Source organism: Talpa occidentalis, unplaced genomic scaffold (assembly GCF_014898055.3).
Source record: "Talpa occidentalis isolate TD23 unplaced genomic scaffold, MPIMG_talOcc4v2.1 talOcc4.17, whole genome shotgun sequence".
Lineage (NCBI taxonomy): Eukaryota > Metazoa > Chordata > Mammalia > Eulipotyphla > Talpidae > Talpa > Talpa occidentalis.
Genome location: NW_023601754.1, coordinates 28,411,250 through 28,437,997, shown reverse-complemented (window position 1 = coordinate 28,437,997; position 26,748 = coordinate 28,411,250). Strand labels below are relative to the sequence as shown.

The window sequence follows — 26,748 nt, the reverse complement described above, 5'->3', positions numbered from 1 at the left end:
GTTATAAAAATATGCTGGGAGTAGACAGAGGTCATATGCCAAATGTCACTGAATCATACACTTTAAAATGGTTGCTTTTATGTTATGTGAATTTTATCTCAAAAATGTTTCAAAATTGAAAGACACAGAAAGGAGGCACGGATGGGATGACACAGGAATACCCCAATGTTGACATCCCAGACCAGTGGGACAGTCTAGTCATTAGCCTGAGCTTAGAGAAGCCAAAGGGGTAACTTGGGCTATAAAGTCACGGACCTCCAGGGTGTGTCCAGACAGACAGGACTCTGAACTGAGAGATGTATTTCAGAGCCCTCACCACTAGGTGGAGAGAGAGGCTAGAGCTAAATAAGAGCCCCTCACTGGTCACGGCAAGGAGTCCCTGCAGAGCTTGACCCTGATCACCAGCCCTGCCCCTCAACTGACCCCTCCCCTCTCCCCACTACAGGCTGCAGGTCTCGGGAGAATGAAGCCCAACATTCTGGTGGTTGGGTTCAAGAAGAACTGGCAGTCAGCTCACCCGGCCACCGTGGAAGACTACATAGGCATCCTGCAGTGAGTGAGGGCACCCAGAGGCAGGGCCTAGGGTCTGTGGATTTGGGCTTTGGGGGTTTGCTAGGCCTTGGGAAAGTACTATAAGAAGCTGAGTCACTGAGAAATAAACAGACAGAACAAGGGTTCCCCACTCTGATTTATGGGTCATGGACACCAAGATCATCAGGGATCTGGCAGGTAGCACAATGAAGTGAGCCAGATGTGGTACCACAGGGACCAGTGGAGACTGTGGCAAACTGAAGAGCACAGCTGCTCCTTGACTCTGTTCAGTTGTGTCCAGGCAGACATGTAGAATTAGTGTTGCTGGATCTAATTTCTCAGAAAGTTAAAAATGTGGTTTTCAGACGAAAACCTTGTGTCCCTCTATCAACAGCTAAAGACTTGCCAAGAGCCAGTTGTAGAGGTAGTGTAGTGTCACTGAGCAAGAAATGAAACCAGACCTCCAAGGAAGTGATAAATTTGGGGAATGGGGCTGGGTTCTGAACTCCCTGGAGATTTCAGTTATCTCCTTCAGTTCTTACTGTGTCAGATCTAGAAATTACAAGCCTCAGTTGCTTTTCTGTGTGGAGTAGAGAGAGGTAGTGTGCACTACCAGTTGAAGAACACGAGGCTGATTGCTAGACCCCTGGGAGCTGCTTCTAGTTGCGGACCAGCTGTGTGGCTCTGCATGGTGCATCTCAGCTGCTTCTAGCAAAGTGACAGCAGGAGGTGGCGAAACACTTACTTTCCAGGTTCTCCACCAACATTCCAAGATGCAAAAATGCCAGGGCCTGAAAGGTAAGCTGCCCCAGAGACATGGAGTTGAAGGAGTATAGGAAGGCAGTGCTTAGCCTGTTAGACTCCTGGGCACTGTGTCAACCAGGCAGTAAATATACTTCTGGGACAGGAATTTTCTAGACATTCCATGTAGACAACTAATTGGTGCTTCATGAACAAGGTGATTCCTTTATGCATGTCTGCCCTGGAGGATTGTTTAATTCTAAGCCAACTGGCCACTTTTTAGTGTGTGATCATGAGCAAGTTCCTCCCCAGACTCAGTTTTTCCATCTGTAGAATGGGGATAATAAGTCCCATCCCCATGCTGTTGGCTGAGTTGTGAGGATTATCCACAGGGCCTGCTGGAAGGCTGGCCTGACCCAGCTTCACCCTGAGTGTGGGTAACCAGGTCCACAGCACCGCAGGCCATAGAGCCAGAGGAGTCGTGGGGATTTCTGGTTCTGCCTGCACGTTGCACAAGGAGGCCCAGCAAGGAGATAGAGCTGGTCAGAGGCAGGCCAACTCTAGATGTCTGTGGGGCTGGGTCACCTCCCTTGTGGGGTCTGGGGCAGGGAGGAGCATGACCCACCTCCCCTCTTCCCAGCGATGCATTTGATTTCAACTATGGTGTGTGCGTCATGAGGATGCGCGAGGGGCTCAACGTCTCGGATGTGATGCAGGCCCACAGTGAGTATGGCCCCACCCGCTCGGAACCCCCATCAAAACCAGAACAGGATTCCAAAATATTCTAGAATCCTTTGTTTTTAAGTAATGTTTTTAAGTAATCCTTTGTTTTTGAGGAGAAGAGAGGGAAATTTAGTGGGAATCAAAGGCTACGGGCTCTTAGAGAGTCGGTGTTCAGTGGTTCCTGGAAGTTCATCATGTTTCCAAGTAGGGAAACTGAAGCATAGAAAGAGGAATGACCAGTTTAAAGTCATGTCTCCAGCTGTGGGCAGACTCGGGGCTGGAACTCGGAACTCCTTGACTTCCCATCAGTCACCAGACGGGTTAATATGTCAAATAGGGAGGAAGAGAGGAAAAGGGGGGAGGAGAAGGCCCAAAAGAAAACACTAAAACACTAGAATATGGACCTCCCTGGTGGCTCAAGGGATTAAGTCGCAGCACTGTGAAGATAACGGCAGCCACTGCAGCTTGAGTTCGATCCCCAGCCAGGGAGCTGACCCACATGGCGCAGCAGACCTCTCCTGTCTCCCCGCTGCTCCCCTCAGCAGTGTATTTCAGTGGGTCCACCTGTTCTGCTCCCCACTCTGTCTCTGGTGAATCCTCTCACCCACAACCCCCCATGCCTCTGGCCTACACCCCAGCTCTTGTATACATAAGTAAATAAATCTTAAAAAAAAGAAAACACTAGAATATGAAAACTGGACATCTGAGACCATCATCCAGGCACCAAATAGAGACTTGTTTCACTTTTTAAACTCACGTGAATTTACAGACTTTGAATTAGTAAGAGTAGATGTGTAAACGAAATAACATGTTTGAAAACAAATCTGCAGGGGTGGGGGAGGGGTGGGGACATGGAAAGTGTGAACCTGGTGCTTCTTGACAACAGCACCAGCCAGGACACACCTGGCACAGAGAAGTTGTTCCGGGAATATTTGTGCAACCGGTATTTACAGAGCTGCAACCGTGCTCCTGCTCCACATGGTTCTAGGTTATTCTAGGTGCTGGGGCCGCAGCAGGGAACAAAACAATGGCTGTCCTTGGGGAGCAGATGTTCCATGAGAAATGCAGATACATAATAAGTGGCCCTGTTTGCCATTTCAGATAGCGACAGTGTCCTAAAAAATTCGACAGAGAGCTGTAGTTAGGGAAGGCTTCTCATAGGAGGAGGTCTTTTGCTGAGAAGGGAGCTTTGGGAAAGAGTGCTCCTGTCCCAGGGAACGTCCACCACCACTGAGGCCTGGTTGGGAATGAGCAAGCCTGAGTGAGGAGAAGAAAGAAGCTGGCAGGGGGGGCTGGAGTGTGAAAGGCCAGGTCCAGGGAGCAGGGACAGGTCAGGCAGAGGTAAGAGGTTGGGACTTCCTTCCTAGTGTAAGCAGAAGTCCGACTGGGGGGATGGGGAGGTGCCCTGGGCTTAGAGGGCCTGGGAAATGAGCTGGCCCCTCTCTTGCAGTTAACCCCGTGTTTGACCCTGCAGAGGACCGCAAGGAAGCCAGCGCCAGCAGGGCCAGGCCGTCTGTCTCAGGCACACGTCAGTCCCCACCCCACTCAGAGGCTCAGGGGGCTCTCACATTCTGGGGGGCTGGTGGTGGGCTACTCAGGAACTCGGGCAAAGGCAGGAGGTTTTATCCTTGTGACAGTGGTACCCAGGACCCCATGGGGTCAGATAACTGGGGGTTTGGGTGCGGGTTAAAAGGGGAGCTCGGACAGTATGAAAGACTGTCATTGCCAGCCGTGCTGGGGCCATAGTGGGAGCCCATTCTGTGGGCTCTGGGCCCGTGTCCTGCCTCCTCCAGGGCCTCTGGCCATGCTCAGATGCTTCTGGGGGAGGGGAGAAAATTCTCTTCTTCAGTCCTTTCCCACTTGAGAGGCTGGGGAAACCGACAGTGCAAGAACTGAGAGCATCCTCAAGGCATTTTTGCGGGGCCCAGAGGAAATTTTAGAATATACCCAATGCTCATGAATCCTGGGAGAAAGTGGATTCATGGAAGGAGAAAGTGGGAGGGGTGAGTCCCAGCACTGAGCCACCAGGACCCTGCTCCTGGTTGACCTACCGAGAATTGGAGATTCAGCAGCAGCTGCAGGGCCCTTGGTAGTGGTGGCGGCAGTGGGGGACCTCCCCCAACCCCTATCTCCCTGCAGTGGGCTGCTCTCCAAAGGCCAGGCGAGCTGGCTCGGTTTCAGCCCAATGCAGGCATTGCCTGTGCGCTGCTCTGGGGTCACCAGCCCCTCTGGCCCTGCAGTGGACCCCGAGGCCCTGGTGCGGGAGGAGCAGGCCAGCACCATCTTCCAGTCGGAGCAGGGCAAGAAGACCATCGACATTTACTGGCTGTTCGACGATGGAGGTCAGTCTCCCCAGGGTCTGCCTGGCTCTCCCGGGGCAGCTCCCTCCAGGCCTCTATCTCCCCAGGCCTGTCCTTCCTGCCTGCTCTCAACAAGGCCACTGGTGGGACCCCAAAGCTCAGAAAAGAGGAATTAGGGTTCTCAGCCTACCACTGGGCTCAGACTGGCTCCTCTCTTGGCCTCCAGGTTTTCAGTTGTAAAATGGGGGACTTGACAGGGGATATGGAGCCTTCAGACTGGACGGTCTCAAGGTCATAGCACATGACATAGATGGGGAGCTGGGCCGAGGTAGAGGAAAGCTGAGAGAATATTCTTCACTTCTCAAAAAAATATGCTCTCTCATTTTTTTCTTAAGACACACAACTCTCACTTTTATCGTCTGACCTTTGATAGGGTGGAGGCAGAGAGAGCTTGTTTCTGCTGTAATCGGACAGGCCCTGTTAGCCTCACTAGCAGAGACCGGGCACTTGCTGTGTGCTTGACACATATGCTTTTCACAGGTCAGCATCCCTGGGTAGGCACTATGAGCCCCTTCACAAATAAGGAAACTGAGGCACAGAATGGGGAAGTAACATGCCTAAGGTTATGCAGTGACAAGTGACAGTTGTGGTCCTTGGCTTCACGTGGGGAGATGAGAGGTTGGAAGACTCCTGCCCACTGCTAAAATTCTCAGTCTCCAGAAATGCCGGTGATCTAGACTTTCATGTGAAATCCCCTAATTATTAAATACCAGCTCGCTATAGGAAACATCATGCAGCTCCAAATGAGCCCCGGCTGAGAGGATCCTCTGTGCCTCTACCAGTCTAGTCCGGTGCGCTCTATACAGATGGGTAAACTGAGGCCCAAAGAAGGGAAGGGGTTTGCTGGTGGCTGAGCATTTTCCTCTTGACTCATGGGGACCCTCCTTGCCAGGCCTCACCCTCCTCATCCCCTATCTCCTTGGCCGCAAGAAAAGATGGGGCAAATGCAAGATCCGCGTGTTCGTGGGGGGCCAGATCAACAGGATGGACCAGGAGAGAAAGGCGTAAGTGGGGAGTGCCGGTGTGGGGCCCCTGGAGAGCCAGGGCCATGCCAGCTCCATCTGAGGGTCCATCTCCTGTTCCCCTTCCTTCCAACATCCCCGTGGGCCCAGCTCTCTCCAGGTCACAGCAGTGGTGGCAGGGCACTGGGCAGCAGTAGGTTTCTTTCCATTTCAGAAGCTGTCCATTCCCTACCCCTCCTTTAGTACCCATGCAGCTGCCCTAGCCCTGGCCGGGGTGGGTATGAAAATTTAAAAGCACAGACTTTCTCAAGGAGAAACCTGTGTGAAATGAAGGAGGGAGAAGCTCAGAGCTTAGACTCTCCCAGGGTGACGCTCTCTGAGCTTGTTCCCTGTGAGAAGGGTGGTGACATTTGTGGCCAGGACACAGGACAACCTTCCACCAAATCTCTTGGTGAGAAGTGACGTTTAATTGTCCTCCAGTCCTGCAGCTGTTTCTGCAGGTCTGTCTGCTTGATAACGCAGGCAAATCTCCCCATCTAGGCCTGGCCCGGGGTGGTAGGCAAGGACCCACGGCCAGAATTCAATGACACTGGTTTACTTGGGTTTTATTGCTCATCTCTTTCTGGCAAGAGAAAATTCTGATATGAAACTTCCTTTCAAAATGTGTCCGGGTAGGCTGTGAGTGGAAAGGGGAGTAAATAGCAAGGTAGGTTAACAGGTGTGGAGGCAGCAGGAATTCAGCCTGGGCCTAGAGCTGGGCAACTGCTGCTTTAGAGCAAGGTCAAGGGAGGTCAGAGGTCATAGGGTGGAGGGTCGCTGGAGAGTGCAGATGGGCTGGGGCTGGGAACAATGGGTAGTTTCCCCAAGATCATGCAATGAATTAGCCAAAGAGAAAAAAGTCTCTTCATTCTCCTACAGGCAGCGCCTGACTTTTCTGATCTGTAAAAGTTAAAGAAACCGTGAAGCCGAAGGCCACATTGACATCTCAGCTCCTGGCCCAGCTCCCAGGGACGCTGGGCTCAGCAGATTCATTTTAACTCAAGGCCATCAAGGCCTGGGTTGCCAACCGTTATAGAAGGTTGTGAAGCTGCCTTTGCCGCCCCCCTGACAGGGCATGTCTCCTACCCTCCTGGCCACCCCGAGGCCAGACCTATTCTGCCTCCTGCCCAGGCCCCACTCAGGTCTGCCAACCCCACGCTGCACACCCAGATGTCTGCCCACAGCCCAGCTTTCTTAATTCCGCTCCCACATCTTGGGGCCAGCAGTGGCCGCAGCCTGGTCCTTTAGGCTCATCTCCCTCACCTTCCTATCCCCCGCCCCCTCCTGCTGCAGCCCCGCCCCATGCCTTTGCTCATTTGTACTCCCCACCTACTTTCCTTGCGTCTTGACAGCCTGTCCTGGGCATCACCGAACTTATGTCCCATCCAGGGATTCTAATGCAACGGGTGGGCTAAGGCCAAGGCAGGTATATTGTTTAGAAGGCTGTGCGGGCTTTCAGTGGGGCCCCCCCTTCCCCTTTGCCCTATCGCCATCTTACCCAGCTTGCACTGCCCAATCAGATTGCCACCTCCTTTGGGGAGATTCCCCAGCTGGCACCTTGTCTCCTGGTGGAAGCAAGTCAGGGCCACATGGCTTGCAAGTCCCAGTGCTGTACATAGACCATGTGTGCTGGATTTGTTTCTTCAACTACCCCGTGATGTGCTGCAGCTCCAAGCCCTTCCCTCGCTGCTGGAAGTGTGGTCTCTGGACCAGAGCATCGCACATCATCTGGGAGCTTGTTAGAAATGCAGAGTGCCAGGCTCTACCCCAGACCTGCTGAATCTGAATCTGCTCTTTAACGAGATCCCCAGTAGGGTCCTCCCTATTGGCCTAAGGGTTAAGTCTCAGTGCTATCACCATATCTCTGCTGTGGGCTGAGTTCAATCCCCAGCCACATGGGAACTGACCCACATGGCACAGCAGACCAGTCCTGTATCATCTGCTGCTCCCCTCAGCAGTGTATTTCAGCAGATCTGCCTGTTCTGCTCCCCACTCTGTCTCTGGTGAATGCTCTCACCACTCCCCTGCACCTCTGGCCTGCACCCTAGTTCTTCTAAGCAAAAAATATATATATATAAAACCTTTTAAAAAAATCCCAGCCGATCGTGACACATTAGAATGTGAGCTGCTTACCACAGAGGGACCACTAAGTGCTTGGGAAACACTGTCATGTCACCTGCCATCCTCCAACCTACTTTATCAACACTCGCCTATTGCCTGCTCCCCTCTTGAGTTGGAACGTAAACTCCACGAGGGCAGGGTGTGTTTTGCTCACTGCTATGTCTTCAGTGGGCTCTCAAGAAAAATTCATTGCATGAATGAATCCATTTTAAAAAATGTCTTTCAGGATCATTTCTCTGCTGAGCAAGTTCCGACTAGGGTTCCATGAAGTTCATGTTCTCCCCGACATCAACCAGAAGCCCCGGGCTGAGCAGTGAGTGCTCTAAATTCATTTAGTTTCCAAGCAGAAGGGCGCGTGGTGTGTCCTGCCGATTCTGCAGCCCCTTGGCCCCTTTCTCTAGGGGAGCCGCGGCAGGGTGTGCCCTCCTAGCTGCAGGCTCATGGAAAGAAAAAGGAATGGGGAGGGGGGTTGGGGCCATTTATTTTTATTTCATGTTTCCCCTCCTCCTCCCTGCCTCTGGTCCCCAGCATCCAGAGCCCTGGTCTCTGCCAGAAGCCCCTGTGTGGGGGGCCATGCCTGTCCCTGTTCGTGCTGGCCTTAGAGCCAGCATTTTTAGGCTCTTGCTGTTCTGTCACTTGGACAAGAGGCTGATGTCACGTCTCATCCTCAGGGGCCCCTGAAACCCACCCCCTGACCTGGGGACTAAAGGAGTCCCCGGCGTCACTTTCACGAGCCCAAGCTGCTGGATACTCACAAATGACTGATTTTACCTACGAAGGGGACTGGTTTCCTAAATTTTCTCTAACCCCAGAGTGTTTTCACAAAGCAGTGGTTCTCCAACCTGCACATGTGTCAGCATCACCCAGGGGACTTGTGAAAACAGCCTACTGGGTGCTACCCCAAGATTCCATGTCAGTAGGTCTGGGGCAAGGTCTGAAAATCTGCATTTCTAATGCACTCTCAGGTGCTGGCCTGGGCACCCTACTTTGAGAACCACAGTATTACAGACAATCCTTGTCTAGGACGTAACTGGCGTCCGGCCCAGAGCCCGTGTTCAGTGCTTGCTGGGTCTGTGGCTCTGCCCACTGCGTCTTGACCTTCCCTGCAGTGCCAGCTCCACTACAAACTGCCACCTCCTCCAGGCATTGCTTGATTTAAGTACCTGGAAGGGGCCAGCCCATCCCTTCTTGCCGGCCAAGGCGGAGGTTAAAGTAAAGCCCATATCCTGGCTACCTCTGACTCAGTTGGCAGTGGCCCGGGAGGCAGAGCCACCTGCCCCGAAGCACAGGAAAGGCGGGGCTGGGGAGCATCTCCTCCTTGGGGCCCAGGCAGAGGCAACCCTGCCCTGGGCTGAGGGGTGCTAGACCCCTGGCTGCAGAAGGAAGGCACCCTCGGCCCCTGAGCTCTGTGAGGAGAGGGGACGTTTGCTGGTTTGTCATGCAGCACAGGTCCTGGTGCAGAGCAGGGCTCAGTAAATATCAGGAGGGTCGGGGCGGGTTGAAGCTGGATCCTGGTCAGGCTCCTGGATACCTATGGAAGTTCATCTGCGTGCCAGGCTGAGCTCACCACAGAAGCTGCTTTGATGTAAATGGCAGGGTCAAGGTGGACGTCCCTGGGCACCCACTTCCGATCCCCCCAGGGCCAGCTCACCCCATCTCCTCTGTTCTCTCCATCCCAGCACCAAGCGGTTTGAGGATATGATCGCGCCCTTCCGCCTGAATGATGGCTTCAAAGACGAGGCCACCGTCACCGAGATGAGGAGGGACTGCCCCTGGAAGATCTCGGACGAGGAGATTAACAAGAACAGAGTGAAGGTGCAGTTGAGAGGAGGGCCTTGCTGGGGAGGATGGGACAGGAGTGGCTGCAGCCACTCCATCATCAGAGCCAGGGGTCCATCTGTCCTGAGCTTCTTGATCCCCCTACACCCTACCCTCAGGGTATCCTCAAGCCACAAATGCTGGGACTGGCAGGTGGCCTAGCGGTGGAGCAGAGCCATCCCTAGCATGAAAGCAGATCTCCCTGCCTGTTCTGAGTTCCCCAGAGCTGTGACAATGGCTTCCCGGAAGCCTTCTCTCTTCCCCCAGTTCCTTTTTGCCCTGTGGGAGGGATTCATGAGATGGTACTGAAGGTCAAGGTAGAATTTGTCCAGTGGGTCAACACAGCTGGCTGACCTTCCTCCTAGGCCTATAGACTCCTGCCTCAGATACCCCGTTCCCAGAAGCTTCTGCAAGAATCAAAGGAGGGTAACAGCAGCATGGTGGCCACTGTGATCATTTAAAGGGGTCCCCACAGTCCTGTGTGCTCTGGGTCAGTGGCCCCCTCCCCTGACTGGGGGCAACTGGGTCCTCAGAGGACATCTGGGAATGTCTGGAGACTTTTCTGGCTGTCACCCCTGGGGATAGAATTTGCTACTGTCACTGAGTGAGCAGATGCCAGGCTGCTGCTGAACAGGCCAGAACCCACCAAACAGTTCTCCCAAGGAAGAATATTCCACCCAAAATGTCAGTAGTGGGAGGTGGAGAATCCCTGATCTAGGTTAACTTACTTCCCCTCAGTTTTCCATTTTCTAAAATGGGGGTTCCATCCACTGTGAAACCCTGAGTGCCAATCATTTCCAAATGTGGGAACCTGAGGTAGGAGGGAGCTCCCCACATCCCAGCCTCACACAAACTTAGGGAGCACTCTGATTTATCAGCCCCGAGCTGCTGCCACCCGGGGTTTACCCCGCCCAGCTCCTTGGAAAATGCTGGGTAAAGTATAGCATCCAAAGAAGACTCTTGCCTGCCCTGCCACGGAGGTGCTGGTACATTCTACCCCTACACCGAGTCCACTTTTCTTCCATGCTTTCCATGTGCCAGGCCTCTGTTCAGTGCTTCTGCAAAGTTTACCTCTTTTGAAGCTTTCAATTCTCCTGGGGAGGACATCATACCCACTTTAAAGATGGAGACAGTGAGGCTCAGGAAGGCAACGTGACTTGCTCGGGTTTGCTCTGCTATGAACTGTCGGAGCGGAGCTCCTAACCCAGCTCTGACACCAAGTAAAGTGGTCTCTCCCCCACCCCGTTAGCCTGCTGGCCATGGTTATAAGGTCAGGCAAGGAAAATCCAAGGAGAGCTTCTCAAAGAGGTGAGGCTCCCTTCCTTCTCAGAGGCAGGAGAGTCTAATAATTCAGGCATCCAGTTTGAAACGTTGAAAGAGGCCCCTAAGCTTAGTTAGGGGCTCACTCACCAGGATGTGGGGAGTGACCAGGTGGCTTTTGTTGCCCAGTCCCTCCGGCAGGTGAGACTGAACGAGATTCTGCTGGATTATTCCCGAGACGCTGCCCTCGTCGTCATGTAAGTAGCATGGGATGGGAGGCTGTCGCCAAGGCCAGGAGTGAGCTCTGGAAGGGGCTTGAGGTCTAGCCGGGCCCCACTGAGGAAGACCAGAACCTTGACCAGGAGGCCCAGTGGCCACAGCTCCTGTAAACAGCCCAGGAAGCCTCTCAGCACGTGTGCAGGCCTGCGTCTGCCCCATGACCCTCACCTGTGGCCCCACTTGTAGGACTGCAGGGCCTCAGATGTGATGTCCCGGCCTCATGACTCCTCTTGTTGCTGCTTTTTTCTGGTTTGTCACCTTCCTCTGCCAAACTCGGCTTGGCAAAGGGAGCCCAGCTCATTCCAGAAGAAAAGCCATTCCAGGTTGTTTGGAATCACCCAGCACTTTTTGGCCATCGGCCACCCTCAAGTGACGTTGTTGCCAAGCCCAGGGCAGCAGAGGTCGCACTGCCCAGTCCCGCTGTTCCCCAGCTCCATGCGCGAGACCCTCGGCTCCCATGGCTGCTCCCTGTGTCCAGTTACGTGCCTTGCTGGTAGGAATGGGCCAAGGCTGAGTGAATGGAAGGTGACAGTGGCTCAGAGAGGGCCCCAATGTGGCTCTTTCTTGGAGACCAGGAGGAAGAACGTGGTCAGCCAAGCCCCTGACACCCCCTCAGAGCGGGTCCCAGCTCAGGAGGAATGAGGGTGTTTGCTGGCTGAGGCAAACAAGTGGCCTTTCTTACATTTCCCCTGAGGCCTAGCAGCCTGGGAATTCTGCAGGATAAGCAAGAATCCTGATGAACCTGTTTTCTCATACCCTGAAGCCAAGAGTATAATTTTTAGGGCTGTTGAAAATTGTGATTGTGGAATCCCTTGTTGAGAAATTGTTAAGAATGTCATGGTGGTGACAGCAGAGTGTTAACCCCAGCATGGGACCCAGTTTAAGTGAGGAGGGGAGATGGCAGCTGTGGCTGTGCTGCCCACGAAGCTGGCTGGGCTTGGGTCAATGCTACCTGGGGCTTTGAAGGAGATCAGTTTTTGCACAGAAAAAGTGCTCCATGGCGCCTTTGATATAGGAACCATGACAAGGAAGGGGGTTGAATTTATCTCCAAACCTCTGGCCAATACCTTGCAGAGAATGAGTGTGCTTAGGGCGAGGCTGGCCTGGCTGTGGACTAGGTCAGAGTACAAGGCAGTGGGAAGGCTTCCCCAGCAAGGGCATCTCCCCAGATCTTTTCTTGTGGGAGGTATCTGGTGGGTGCCCCCTGGGGCATGCATAAGTGCCAAACCACCTCCTCATGATGGCCCCTCTGTTCAGAGAAGCAGGCTGGTGTTGGTCTCTGTGGCCTTGGGCAAGTAACTCCACTTCTATGATCCTTCGTTCCCCGATTATAGAGAAAACTACGGAGAAGTTATTTTCAAGACTCTTTGATTCCAACAACTTATGATTCTAAGTTTAGTTGCCACTAAAAGGAGTGAGTCTGTCAAGCCCTAAAATGAGAAATTTCACCCTGGAGGTCACCACCTGCTGACGCTGCTGCCCTCCCCCAAACTGCCCCCACCTCCTGGGGAAAGGCAAACCCCACCCACAGCCTTTGTGCGATTAGCTGTTACCAACACTGGAGATCCAGGTGCCTTCCTTCGAGAAGACACCTGAACTTGTGGCCCACCCGGAGCGGGCAGCTACAGCTGTTGCCAGGAGGGGCCTGTTGTAGGCCCGCTGCCTTGGGAGGGGACAGCAGCTGCCTTGGGAGGGGACAGCAGCTGCCTTGGAAGAGGACAGCAGCTGCCTTGGAAGAGGACAGCAGCTGCCTCTGATCTCCATCTGGGTCCTTCCAAAAGTGCCCTCCAAGGGACTCCTGCATCAGAACTACCAAGGATTGTGGAAAATGGCAAATTCCTCAATTCCTTCCCGAGTATGGGGATTGGGCTCAGGAACCTGAATTCCCCAGAAATTCTGAGGACGAAAATGTCCTCCCAAACCTGAGCAAAATGACAGAACAACACCACACGGCATCTCAGGGGGCACACTGGGAGCTGGTTGCTCAGCCTGGGCGGTTGCCTGCGACCACCAGCTGCTTCATGTGCCTGTTGCCATCAGCTGCACCCACACAGATGCAAACCAACCCTGTGGCCAGCCCAGCAGCTTTGAAAAGACCAACAACTTGTCCCTGGACTAATTTTCAGACCTAGACACTTCTTTTTTCTGAAAAGTCTCCTCCTTGAAGTCAAATGTAAGAATCACCTCAGTACTGCACTGACCCCACGGGCCCTGGAGCACCCAGGATGACGATGCCAGTGATGGTCGTGGCCTTTTATTGACTGAGCCTGTATGACATACTGGGCTTTGGGCTTTAGTCATTCTCCAAACACTGTGAGGTGGTTCTGTTTTAACCCTGCTGTCTCCTGGGAGAGACACATTTTGGAGATGGGGAAACTTAGTCTCACAGGAGTTCAGCAACTTGCCCAAGGTCTCACAGCTGAGAAGAGAGGGTCAAGTCTTGAGGCCTGGGAGACAGTTCTGCCACAGGGTTATTGTTCTACACCCAGGTTAGCTCCAACTCTGCCTTTCTTCATGGCAGAGATGCAATTCTGAACAAAATAGTTTCTTTGTTTGGAAGCAGCTTTATTTCCAGATAAGTAGCTTAAAGCTTGCACAGCCCTTGAGCAGGAACAGAAAGTCTTTGATTGGCCTGGGTGCTTGTCAGGGGTGTCGGTCTCTGGAACTTCGTGCCAAAGCTACAAGGCCAGGACAGGAGTGATGGGTGTTCTCTGCCCCTACTAATGCAGCCACCAGCCCCTTGTGGCCTCTGAAGTCTCTGAATTCCATCCCTGAGACATGGAGCAGTCCCCAGAAGGCATTTTCAACCTTTAGCATAACTGTTAAGTCAGCAGGATTTGGTTTCAACCTTCCTATCTACTTCCCTTCGCCCTCATAAGTCAGCAAACACCAACACATTCTGGCTAAGGTGAAGCAAGCGTAATACCGTAACACCCCACTGCTCCCCAATCTGGGAACCTTGCTTTTTTTTTTTTAAAGATTTATTTTATTTATTTATGCATACAAGAACTGGGGTGCAGGCCTGAGCTGCAGGGGTTGAGAAGAGTCACCAGAGACAGAATGGGGAGCAAAACAGGCTGATCTACTGAAATACACTACTGAGGGGAGCAGTGGGCAAGACAGGAGGGGTCTGCTGCACCTTACTTTTTAAAGGAGGATAGTGGTTGTCCCAAGTGAAGTTTCCAGGATGGTATTTTAAGTCAAGGGCAATTCTTGAGGGGCCTCAGGTTGCCTTCTCGATGGAGCTGGGGGCTGCAGTGCACAGAGAAGCTGCTGGGAAGAGCTCAGGGCCTGTGTTCAAGCACCGGCTCAGTCACTCCTGGGTGTGGTGGCCTCGAGCTGGTAAGTAATGACAATGGCTGCTGCTGAGAGGAGGCAATCACATCCTTGTGCCAGGCGTCCCTTGGCAACTCCTGGTGCTCTGTCTTCTTAAGAGCTCACAAACATCCTCAGAGGGAGGGTTGTGTGTCCTCATTTTAAGGAACAGAAAACTGAGTCAGTGAGCCGTTTGCTAAAGCCACGTGACCGAGGAAGTGGCATTGCCAAGACTTGTAGCTTCTCTGCCCTGTGAAGTGACATCACATGGCATCCCTTTCTGCTAGTTCCCTCGACTGGAGGAAGGGCAGAGTAGTGCCAATCTCCAAGGTAGTTTTGAGGTTTGGATGAAAAAATGGCTGTGGGTATTCTTTGGGAAAACAAACATACCTAAAGCACAGTCCCACGGAAGGTGCTGGTGCCCCCCACATCACGTGACACTTGCTGGGTCTGTAAGACACTGCTTTCTCCAAGAGCCTGGCAGCTGCGGCCATCCCAATGCATTTCTGGAACCTCAAGAGGGTGGAAAGTCACTTCCTGAAATAACCATGAAAATATGGCTGAGTAGCACCCACAGGGCATTGTGTTATTTGCAGTTCAGACAAGGGACCCTCCAAAGGGAAAGTGGGGTCTCATATTACCTATAGGGCAGAACCCAGGACAGGGACACTCATTGTTACCTACAGGGCAGAACCACGACAGGGACACTCAGCTGAAATACATGAATGTGTCCTGTTTTTGTGGCCATAAGCGGAGACGTGTGGCTGGAGAAGCAGGACTGATTTCATTCAAGGGGCCTGATGGGGTGGGATCACCCACTTGACAGCCCAGCTCCTTGGGGGCCATGTCCTGGGCACACAAGAAAGGGCAGTGAACAAGACTGACCCAGCTATGTGGGAGTGAATAAATATTCTAGTGGGGACAAAACAGATAACAAATAAATAAATAGAGGATTTTGAGTGTGAGGTGCTATGAGGAATGGAGCAAGATGTTATGAATGAGATGGTAAGCCTGCTTTGGAGAGGATGATCAGCTAAACCTGAGTAATTTAAAGGAGCCAACCAGCTTTTCTGCAGGGAGGCAACCTCATGTGCAAAGGCCCTGAGGCAGGAGCAAGCCTGCCATTTCTTCTCAAGAATGGAAAGAAAACCACATGGAGGTAGAAGTGTGAGTGAGGCTGAGGTTGATAGGAGGTGAGGTTGGGGACCCTGTTGGGAACCAGATTATGGGTCTTAGAGTCCATGGCATTGCTCAGAAATGCTTATAGCTGAGGGTACATTTGTAGCATGCTTTAAAGAAGAGCAGAAGGTCACTCGTAGGATGGCTTGGAAGAAGGAGCTTTGAAGGGGATAATAAAGAGAGCAAACCAGGAGCTGGGCTGGGTGGGAAGAACCCTTGGTAATTTCTGGCCTGCTGCTTCTTCCTGCTTTGCAGCACCTTACCCATAGGGAGGAAGGGGAAGTGCCCGAGCTCACTGTACATGGCCTGGCTGGAGACGCTGTCCCAGGACCTCAGACCGCCAGTCATTCTGATCCGTGGAAACCAAGAAAACGTGCTCACCTTTTATTGCCAGTAACTGCAAGATTGGGCAAAGGCTTCCAAGCTGAGGGTATGCGGGCCGTGGACCACCTCTCCAAGGGACCAGATGCGTGCTCTTTGCACTTTAAGCAGTAGCAGCTGATAAACCAACTGAAGAAGCTACTGGATCTCCAAACTTTGGCTGGACTCCATTCCCATCGGACCTGTCCTCTGGGTTTTATTTTATGGGCTGGAGAAATAGCAGAAGGGGCTGCGTGGAAAATTCTCTGGCAGATCCATGTTCCACTTATATTTTCTTTTGACAGTGATTACAAAGAATTTAGATTCCAGTCTTTGATTTATATACACATTTGAGTTGGAGAGCTGGGTGTGACCTGGGCAGTCTCTACACACCTTCCCTCTGAGCTTCCCTTCCCCCACCTCACTCTCTCAAATGCCTGGAGAATAGGCCCACCTGGAGCCCTTAAAGGAGGAACCAGGGCTCTCTGAGCACCCATAATAATGCAAATTTCCTTAACCACCTCCCCTTAACCGTCCCTTCACTTCCAATCATTTATCTTGAGGGTTCTGGTTGGTTCTCTGGTAGATCAGAAGAGTTTCAAACATATTTTGACTGCACCTTACAGTTAGAATAGTTCACATTGAGATTTGAAACAAACACATATACACAGAAACAACCAAACCAAAAATGTCACCAAACAACACGTATCCTCACTACAGGTCACGCCCTCTGTTCTCGTTCGTTCGTTCTTTTGCTCTTTTTCATATTGGTTGCAATCCACTAAATTGAGTTTGGGAACCCTGCTGGGGAATGAACCCCCCATTCAAAAAACACAGCTGAGATTTTCCTTTGTGTCTGTGTTTTTTCTGTACTGCAGGAGCCCTGCTGTTTGGGGGAATGACTGTGGACTCGCTGCCAGTTCCCCAGCTCATCCCACTGGGAAGGGAAGGGAATTAGAGAACCCCCCGGGACAGGTAGTGACCATGGCCTGGGCAAGAAAGAGCTTCAAAGGAAAGGGGAGATTCAGGGGGCCTCCTGGAAAGGCTCTGGTTTGGGCTTTGGTTGGGGAATGGAGGGTGGAGATTTGCTTAGGGATGTGGATTTGGTAGATCAGGAATGGGGAAACTGAGAGGGTGTGAAAAGACGGTAAGACTGGGCAACAGATCAGAAAGGAAGGCCCAGGAAAGGACAGGGCAGGAGGACACACCGATCAGAGGTGGAAACAGCAAGTGGCTGAGGAGCTGTGGTGGAGGGAATGGGCCAGAGATGAGAGAAGGGGTCAGAGACCAGAAAACCTGGGGAAGACGAACCTTGCCTAGATAAAGGTGTTCAGATCCCATGGCTTGAACTCCCCAGTGTGTTTGCACCAACCAAACTGCAAGAGCGGAACTATTGGGTTGTCAGAAAAGTCATGATGCTTGAAAAACAAAAAAAAATGTCATTTTTCTGACAACCCAATATATTACGTGATGTCTGATGTTGGTGGGCAGGACCTGCTAAAAAGGCATTTTAGCACTAGGCGCACCCAAACAGTATGGAGTTGAGCATGTTGGCGGGGTTGGGGGGGGGAGAGTGTTATCACTGGCTGGACTTTCTTCCAGTAGCACCAGAGAGGCAGCTCTGGGTTTGGTCGACCTCCTCCAAGCCCCCTGAAGTCCCACCTAGTCATGAAGATGAAATCTCTTTCTTGGGGTTAAAACCCAAATGAATTTAGTGTCTCAGGGCACTAAATGAATTTAGTGTCTCAGGAACTCTGTAGAGGGGAGCTCCCAGGAGGTTACAAGTCCCTGTTCTTTTACTGCGTTGGGGTTTGCAGAGAGAAACCAGGTATCTGAACGAACTTGTTAGGGACCTAGAGGTAGGCCGGCCTCTGAGTCATGCATTGCACCCCAGGCCCAGCCCTGGCTCCAGACGCAGTAAAGCCTCACTCCGAGCAGGCTTGCCTCCCTTACCCACATGGAACACCACTGCCAGGCACACAGGTGCCCCCTCTTCAGTGCTCGGTGACACCCTGGTCCAGGAACAGGGGATGCTTTGACTCCAGGCATTTAAAAAAGAACAATACATTTTTTACTATGTTGGGAACTGAATTTTTAACCATGATAAAAACTTTGTAAAAATAACAACAATTACAAGGTCTTGGGTTAACAGTAAGGTCAAAAACAATGAAATGAATAAAAACAAAACTTATTTGTTTTGGAACACGCTGTTTTCTAACTGTGCTGAGCTTTGAAAAAATGAACTGCCTTGTTTCTTGGCCCTGGATTGAACTTCTCTGAGCTTGCACTGGGCCACAGATCTCTTGCCAGCTCTCACTATGAACATGCACAGGAGTCACTTGCTTTCTCTTTGCATTTCTGACTGTGTTCCAGACTCACGGAGAACCCATTTTCTTCACCCTTGTGAAAGTGTCCAGGTATTTTCCATCTTGCTTTAAACCGAGAACTGGAGATGTTGAGTAGGAAGAGCCACAGGCTGGCCACCAAGAGACCTGGATTTGTATGACTGGCTGTGTGACCTTGGACAACCCTCTTAACCTCTGTGGGCCTCAGTCTGTGAAATGAGACAACTGGACCAGAACAGGTGTCACCAGCCAGCCCGCCTGCTGATGGCTGCGCTTTAGCCCACACACAGCTGATCAAAATTGTGAAATGGACAGGAAGGGCACATTCTTCAGTCCCCTCCACCCCCTTGATCCACCACTCCCTCCAATCCTGATGTGGGATGCGGGGTTCTGAAAGCCCTTCAGGTCATTATTTGAACCTACTGGGCAGTGGGAGGCTGAGATTCCAGCTCACACTGCATGTCTCTCTGCCTTTGGATGATAAAATGCTCCACATTCGTGGGTCTCGGTGGTGGGAAGTGTTGCCCCTGTAGTCCCCAACCCCCCCAACCCCCCCCAAACACACATGCAGAAGTCAAGGTGACTTATCACAAGGATAAGCGGAGACTCCTTGTTTCTCTCTCTCCCAGCAACCACTGCCTCATTAGTTCCTTCTTTTTCCCCTTGGCATTTTAGCCTCCAGATTTCATATCCTCCTTCAGTTCCTGCCCAGACTTGTTGTGGTTTTGAAGTAAGCACAGTGTGGTCCCTTTCTCACCCAATAGGCGCGCTCCATTTCACCCTTTTCCCCTTTTACATACCTGCATGGCCCCTCCTGTGTGGTGAGGGAGAGTTGAGATTCACAGGGATAAGACCAGCTGGAATGTTCCAGAAGACCCACTTGGCAGAGAGGCCCCCAAAGCACATGCAAAGCAGCCCACTTTCACTCATAACTGTGTATAGCTCAAGATGTCAGAAAAAAATCACTGCCGACTTCAAAAGTATTCACAGAAAGGGGGCCCAGGAAAACCCAGCCCTTGGCCTGATTGGTAATTCCCCACTTGCAGTGAGGGTTAATCCTATGACTGAAAGCACAAGCAGGATGTAAGTGCTGCTTCCTGAAAGGGGAACCACAACAAATTCTGTTGCTAAAAATACCATGTGGGTAGAGCCTTGAGGAGGACCACCTGGCTGAGAGGCCAGACAGCTGTCAGACAAACAGACGACACAGTGACAAGAAAGGAGAAGTGTTTTTCTTTCTTTCTTTTTAAAGATTTATTTAAGAACCGGGGTGCAGGCCAGAGGTGCGGGGGTGGGGAGTAGTGAGAGGGTTCACCAGAGACAGAGTGGGGAACGGAACAGGCACATTGACTGAAATACACTGCTGAGGGGAGCAGCGGGGAGACAGGAGAGGGCTGCTGCGTCATGTGGGTAGCTCCCTGACCAGGGATCGAACTCATGCTGCAGTCAGTGGCTGTGAATAGCTTCATAGGTTATGTCTTAACCCCTTGTGCCACCAGGGAGGCCCCAAGACAAGTGTTTTTCATTCCAGCTATATAGAGAGTTACAAATGCTACATCAAGCTCTCTAAGATAGCAAAAGAGAGAGCAAACACATCAGGTCAGGGAACCTTAGGATAGCCTCTCTAGAAAAAGCAGTATTTAACAGACAGAAATGGGGGCTGGGGTTGGAAGAAGCTATTCCGGGGGGCAGGAATGCCTTGAACAAGCATCAGAATAAGGAAGCCCTGGGTTAGCCTAGAGAATAGGAAATAAACCAGTTTTCCTGGAGCATGAGGGCTGTATAGTGGCAAAACAAGATTGGGGAAGTTGTAAGGGGGAAGGTCCCAATGATGAGGCTGGGAGTGCATAACTGACTCAGAGGCACTGAAGAGCCATCGAACGTGAAGCTTAGAACCATGTGTTAGGAAGCTTGACTGGACAGGTGATGGAGGAAGCCTCAAGAGAAAAAGCAGGGAGGTGGAAATGCAGAATTGCAAGGGCAAGTCAAGAAAGCTCACCAGAGGACCTGAGAGGGAGGGAGGAGATGGCGGAAAGGATGGAGAAATAGTAGCCTCCAGAACTAGGAATTGCTGGACATATGTGCAGTTAAATCTGGTCCCCAAAGTTGAGCCTGGGAAACTGTAAGAAAGAAGAACCCATGCACTATGGAGACAAGGTGACAGGTGTACTGCTGGAGGAGAGAGAGAGAGTAGGTGGGTTTAGTTCTGGATACTTTCCGTGGAAGACATCGCTAGCGGGCAGAACTGTGGTCCTGGAACTCAGGAAGAGCTCGGATGTCCTCTGGTAGCTGGATGCTCTTTGATAGCGGAGACCATAGATTTGGAGTCATACTCACGGACAGAGAATCAAAGCCAGAGCTTGGGGGAGATCACCTACAGAGAAAGTACAGTGAACGGAGGGGGCAGAAGCAGGACCAGGCAGGACCTTGGAAAGTGCTCTATACAGGGGGCCAGGAGAAAGAAGAGGCAGTCAGCAAAGCAGCCTGAAAAAGAGTACAGGAGGGGCAGGAGGACACCTGGATGAACTAGGGCTTGAGAAGGTACAGGGAGGAGGAGCACAGAGTAGACCCTCCTGGCAGCTGTCTTCAGAGGGACTGAAGCCAAACAGCTTGCTGTTGAATTTGGTGTTCTGGGCATCACTGGGAGCCTTGCAGAGAAGAATTTGATCAAGTGGTGGTTCAGGGACCAGGGATTGAGGAGTGACTTTGTGGAGGGGTAGGGAAAGCAGCTAGACATTGTACTGGAGTAACCCAGCAATGGAGAGGAACATAAAGGGAAGAGGGAAAAGGTGGAAACTTGAGGGAGAAGCAGACCCCAGGGAAGATGTTCTGATCATTGTTTTATGAGGCATATCAGTCAGGCTAAGGCTAGGCTGCGCTGCAGTAACCAATTGCCCTCTAAATGTTGGGCACTTACATAAACAAGATGGACTTCTCTTTTACACCTTTTCTTGTGCTGACCAGGAACTCTCACAGGCCACTTGGTGATCAGAGCCACTTCTGTCTTGTGAGGTCATAGCCTCGGCCAGTAGCTTCCAGCTGAGGAAGGAAGGAGAGCGCTGTGTCAAGCTGTGGCTTACAAATGCTTCAGCCCAGAAGGGACAATATTTCAATTCCAAGTCCATTTGCCATATAAGTCACACAGCCCACCCAACTGCAAGGGGGCTGGAAGTTGGAGAAACTTAAGAGTGTGAATATTCATTGAGCAATGCCTCTGGAACAGGGTGGGGTGAGTCATAGAGAACTGGGTATATTTATAAGTCAGAGAAGAAAGATTTAAGATGTAAGGAAGAGAATACCTGAGGGAGACGTAATAATGGCCAGGGGGATGTTTGGCCAAGCAGCATGAAGCATACATAGTGAATGACTGGCCAGCAAGGGTGCAAAGCTCTCAGACTCCTGCCCTGTGACTTTCCTGGTGGGCCTCCTGAGCACCAGGTCAGAAAGTAAACAGATGCAAGTGACATGTTTCCCAGAGATGGAGCTGGCCGAGCCAGAAGGGAGAAGGCCAAGTTGGGAGGGGTTAAGGAAAAAAATCGGTAGAAATGGCTGATGGTGACTCCACGGTGGCTAGAGAGGCTGGAAGTGAGTTGTAAGGGTTTAGAAGCCTTGAGGGGCAGGTAGCATGAGGACAAAAAGGATATTGAGTGGAAGTGGGAGAGAGGTAGACCAGATGAACAGAGGGCGTTTGTGTTTGTGCATTTTGTGCACCAGTGTTTGCACATTTTGAAGACTGAAAGTTCATAGGATTTCTGAGCAAAGTCTACAGTGTCCACCCTTTTAGCTATGAGCTCCAAGAAGGTGGTAATTGGGATGAAACTTTTAGTTGTTGGAAGCCTCAGGGGAGGGGAAGTTGGAGGGTATTGAGGGCAGAGGCTATTTGCCAGGTCAGTCCTTCTGGTGACCACATCTGACTCAGCTGCGTACCCCAGCACCCAGCACTGGGCTCAGCACAGAGTAGGCTCTCAGTAAATATTTGTTAAGTGGCTACATGAATGGATGATGAAAGAATGACTCGGTAATGGGCAGCGGGAGCAGAGCAGTGACGAGATAAAGGTAAGTGGAGCTAAAGGTAAGTGGAGCTAAGCATTGTGGGAGTGTGAGTGGAAGCTAGAATCCTTCGGAGGGGCAAGAGATGAAAAGGAAGCTGGTGAGCTAGTTGTTGAAGATCTGAGATCTCGGGAGAGAGCCTGAGAGGTCAAGAGATGGGACCTGCAAGTGAGTCTTTAGGTGAGAAAGGCTGCTAAGATGCATAATATCAGCCAAGAAGCAGCAGCTGGGAGAGTGGAGGAAGAGGAGAAAGGCCTGCTTTCACTGGGAAGGGCTCAAGGGTCCTGCCTTGCAAAAAGGCTTAATTTGAGAATTAGAGCCAGATGCGGGGAAAGGGGGTGGAGCCTGCTCACAAGGAACCACAGTGGGGGTGGGGTGTAAATTCCAACATACCTGAGTGAGTGATGGGGCTCAGGCTGCCCTGACCAGGTCAGAGATGGGAGGGCTAAAGAAATGAGTGGAGATACTGACGTGGGCTGATAAAGTCAGGAGGAAAAGCCTACAGTTGATAAAGGGAGGCATGAGCAAGCAGAACTCAATTCATGGAGCTCAAAAAGTCCCACCTTTTTAACAAGAATCTTGCTTGAAGCCATTTCTGTAGTCCGTGCACCTTTACTTAAATGCTAAACCTAACATGAAAACCAGTTTGGGGAAGCTGGAGGTTTTGCTAGGGGAGAAAAAAATATAAAGAAACAAGCATGGTACAGGAAAGACTCAACACTGCGCGTTCATGAAAAGGTATAACAAAACTTCCAATAAATAGTTTTCTTTTCTCTTTAAAATAAAATGCTGGACAGAAATCAGAATATCTACAGGAGGACTGGACAGGTGGATGAAATGAGGACAAGTGGGCCTCTGAGGTTACCTGGGCTCAAGGACACAGGCCTGGAAGGCAGGGCCTCCCGAGCCATGTTTGCCCTAGAGCCAAACCCAGGCAGTCAGGGAGAACCATAAACCGTGAGCAGCTGACCCTGCAGTCACTAGCAAAGGCAAGAATATATTAACCTGTGAGGAAGATAACAAGGTGAGACAGATGTCACCCACCCATCTGGCTCAACCAGGGCCTAGGCCCCTGTAACGCAAGCAACCCATTCAGGGTAGGTTTATTAACGGTTCCAGCAGCCACATGCTCTTCGCCGTTGTTTGTAGTCACCAAACGCCTCCGTACATGCCACTGCACTCCTCCATCCTCAATACCGCACCACCACAACGCACTCTGCTTCACCACCCTTATAAACCAGTCTCTCAGGCCAGATGTACCCACCTATGCATGCCCACACCCTACTCCAGGTGCCAGCCATCAGGCGTGCATTCAGGACCACAGGGTTCCGTCATCTATCCTGATGGCGGGAGGGCAGAAAAGCCTGATAATTTTACCTACCCTAAAGCCCCTATTTGGGGTAATTGGAAGGGTGGTAGTTATTGGGCTTGGATTCCTCCTGCCATTGAAAGAAAGGCTGGGAAATAGCAGTTACCAGAACCTAAATAAGCTTGGAAAGTTTTTTATTGTAGTAAAAAAACATAAAATTCACCACTAGCTCTATTTTAACTTGTGCAGTTCAAGGAAATTAACAATGTGATCAACCATTGTCACTATCTAGCTCCCCAACATTTTCATCATCTGAAAGGAAATCCTGGGCCCACAGCAATCACTCCCCACTGAACCCTGATAGCCACTCATCAGCTTTCCACCTGGAATTTACCTATTTTGAATAGTTTGTATAAATTGAGTCCTAAAACATGCCCCCTTTTGAGTCTGGCTTCTTTCACTTAAAAGTTTGTGAGGATGACCATGTAGCATGTGTCAGTGTTTCATTCCTTTTTATGACTGAGTAATATTCCACCGCAGAGATAGACCATGTTTGTTTATCCCATTTATCCACTGATGGATACCTGTGCTATTTCCACCTTTTAGTATTGTCAGTTAGGTTCCACATTGTTACTTTCCTGCTCCTCCACGTTAAGTTATTTCAGTATCTTTTGCCTCAATATTCGTTGTTCTGTTGCTTTATAATAACCCCTTTAGGATTTCTTTCTATGCAGCTCGGTGTTGAGAAATTCTTTTAGATTTTGCATTTCAGTGAAGCTCCTTACTCTTCCTTCTATCTTGATTGTTAATCTTGCTAGGGGAAGGATTCTGGGATGGAAGTCTTTTTCTTTAAGTTCTTTGAATATCTCTTTCCAGTTCCTTGATGCTTGTAATGTTTCTCTTGAAAAAATATGCTAATAGTCTAACTGGTGTTTACTTCTAGCTTTTCCTTTTTTCTCTTGATATTTTTAGTATTCTGTCTTAATTATTGATTATCAACAGATTTATTATTATGCATCTTGGTGTGTGTCTATCTGATATATTTTGTTTGGAACTCTTTGGTCTCTTGGAACACAACTTCTGGTTCATTTCCCAGAGTGAGTCAACTCTCAGGGCACCAAAGATCAGTTTTGATTGGCCACGCCCCTTTCGGGTTGTCGTTTATTTAGTATTTTTGTGCTGTATTATCGGAGTAAGGTCACAGCAGGGTCATTTTGTGTTTATCTTTCTATTCCTGCCACATTTGTTGATTTAATGTGATGTTTTTCTAGATGTACTATAAGCAGATTCATCCAAGTCCTTTAAAAAGACCTATCTCTTTGGGCAGAAATTGGACTGTCTTTTCTCTAGGGAAAAAGAAAACCCCTTTACTTTCTTACTGCTGTGTAAATGCCCTGAGGGGCCCTGGGGTTGCTGCTGCAGGCTGGAGGAAGGCAGGCTGTAGGACTTACTCAATTTCTCAAAAGCTCTTGTATCCCCTGCCTCAACACCTCCTCCAAGGTCTCTGCTTGTTTTATCTGATCTAAGAAGAGGTCAGGAGGCTTTGCCCTGTTGATTAGCTTCCAGCTAGTTGCAAGACTATTCCAAACTATAACCAGTCATTTCCTTCCATCCCAATGTATGAAAAGCAGGACCAGCTACCTAATTTTTGGGATACAGGGCAAAGCAAAAATGCACAGCCACTTGTTCAAAATGTGTTCAGAATTTCAGGCAGTAACAGCAGAGCATTAAACCAGGCGAGGGGCCCCGCGTGGCTGCCCAGGTCTCACAGCCATGAAACCAGCCCTGATGGAAAGAGATAGAGCATTCCTCTGCAGACAAAACCCAATCACAGAAAGCTGAGCACTGGCACAACTTATTGCCAAAGCCTTTCACCTGCCTTCTTGGTATAAAGACAGCCAAAAAAGAAACCACCCATATTCTATGAGACTTTAAAGCTATAATAGGTTGAACTATGTCTTCCAAAATGATATTTTAGTTCTAACCCCCAGTTTCTATGAATGGAACATATTTGGAAGTGGGGTCTTTGCAGATGATAAAGTTAAGATTATTTGGAGTCTAGGGCCTCCCTGGTGGTGCAGGCGATTGAGCGCAGCACTGTGAAGCTGTCCGCAGCCTCTGCAGTGTGGGTTCGATCCCAGCCAGCAGAGGAGAATCCCACATGGTGAGCAGACCTCTCCTGTTTCATCCGCTGCTCCCCTCAACAGAGTATTTCAGTCAGTCTGCTTGTTCTGTTCCCCACTCTGTCTCTGGTGAATCCTCTCACCTTCCTGCACATCTGGTCTGTACCCCACCTCTTGTATAAATAAAATAAAATCTTTAAAAAAAAGAGATTATTTGGAGTCTAATTCAATATGACTGCTGCCTTTTTAAGAAGGAGGGCAATTGAGACACAAAGACTGGCACACGTAGAGGGAAAATGATGTGAAGTCTCTAGCACAGGGAGAACACCATGTGACATGATGACACTGATGGGGTGACACAGGTGCCACCAAAGATCGCCAGCAACCCAGCATAAGTTGGGAAAGAGACCAGAGACAGATTCTCCCCACAAAACTCAGAAGGAATCAACTTTGCCCAACACCTTGATCTGACTTCTAGCTTCTAGGACTGTGAGACAATAAATTTGTCAACTTTCTAACAGCACACAAGTACACACCTACCAACCAAACAGCAGCCTCCCTCCTGTTACTCTCCTGCCCTTGCCAAGCTCCTGACACACCTGGAAAAACAGTTGTCCCAACAGGATTGGGACAAGGATGGGGCCTGCACCAAGTCCGTTTTGCTTTTCAAGATCTTTTTTTTCTACAGAGGGGAGAGAGGGAGTGTCTCCATCAGAGAGGCCTTTGTGGTCACATTTTCAAAAACTGTGCACCCTACCCTCTGTGTCTCAGCCCCAACTTGAAGGAAGATTGGTATCCTATAAAGGGAAGCCCTTCCCCAGCGTCCCTGGGTGGGATCTGGACTGGGCGGGCATGCCATTCCCGGGGCTGATGTTCCACACTTGGGTTGTTGGCAACAGACGCTCGCCATTCAGTTCAGGGAGAATCGGCTCTGCTTCTTCCTTGCCCTTTTAAGGCACACGGGGCAGCCTCCCCGGGGTTGGGGGGGGGGCTCACAAACGGGGTCGCCCAGCCCTTCTTTGAGTTGAGGCCTGGGTAGGGATGAAGGGGCCTCCCTTGTAGAGCAGGCTGTGCGCCTGACAAGCCGGGCCCCCCAGGGAAGGGAAAGGGGAAGTAGGCCTTGGCATATGGGGTCAAAAAGGGTGGGGGTGCTGCTTTGTGAGGGAACAATTTGCAGAGCCTGGAAAACCGGGAGTGGGCCGCACTGGCCCTCTGCAAGGTGCCTTGTGCAAC

The 26,748-nt window shown here is 50.8% G+C and overlaps 1 protein-coding gene across 6 annotated transcripts in view; it reads left to right on the top strand.

Moving 5' to 3' along the window:
• The window catches only part of SLC12A3 (solute carrier family 12 member 3), a 33,644-nt gene extending 15,806 nt beyond the window's left edge, over positions 1-17,838 (top strand). For 2 of the 6 annotated variants that reach the window (XM_037516401.2, XM_037516399.2), the window contains exons 18-26: positions 446-552; positions 1,913-1,995; positions 3,446-3,523; positions 4,236-4,337; positions 5,248-5,359; positions 7,704-7,790; positions 9,157-9,292; positions 10,745-10,812; positions 15,584-17,838. In XM_037516401.2, coding sequence (XP_037372298.1) covers positions 446-552; positions 1,913-1,995; positions 3,446-3,523; positions 4,236-4,337; positions 5,248-5,359; positions 7,704-7,790; positions 9,157-9,292; positions 10,745-10,812; positions 15,584-15,725 — 915 coding nt within the window. In that variant the 3' untranslated portion in view covers positions 15,726-17,838. Of the gene's footprint in view, positions 1-445; positions 553-1,912; positions 1,996-3,445; positions 3,524-4,235; positions 4,338-5,247; positions 5,360-7,703; positions 7,791-9,156; positions 9,293-10,744; positions 10,813-15,583 lie in introns of those variants that run through there. The other 4 variants (XM_037516403.2, XM_037516402.2, XM_037516404.2 and 1 more) reach the window with 3 other exon arrangements.
• Positions 17,839-26,748: the final 8,910 nt, after the last annotated feature.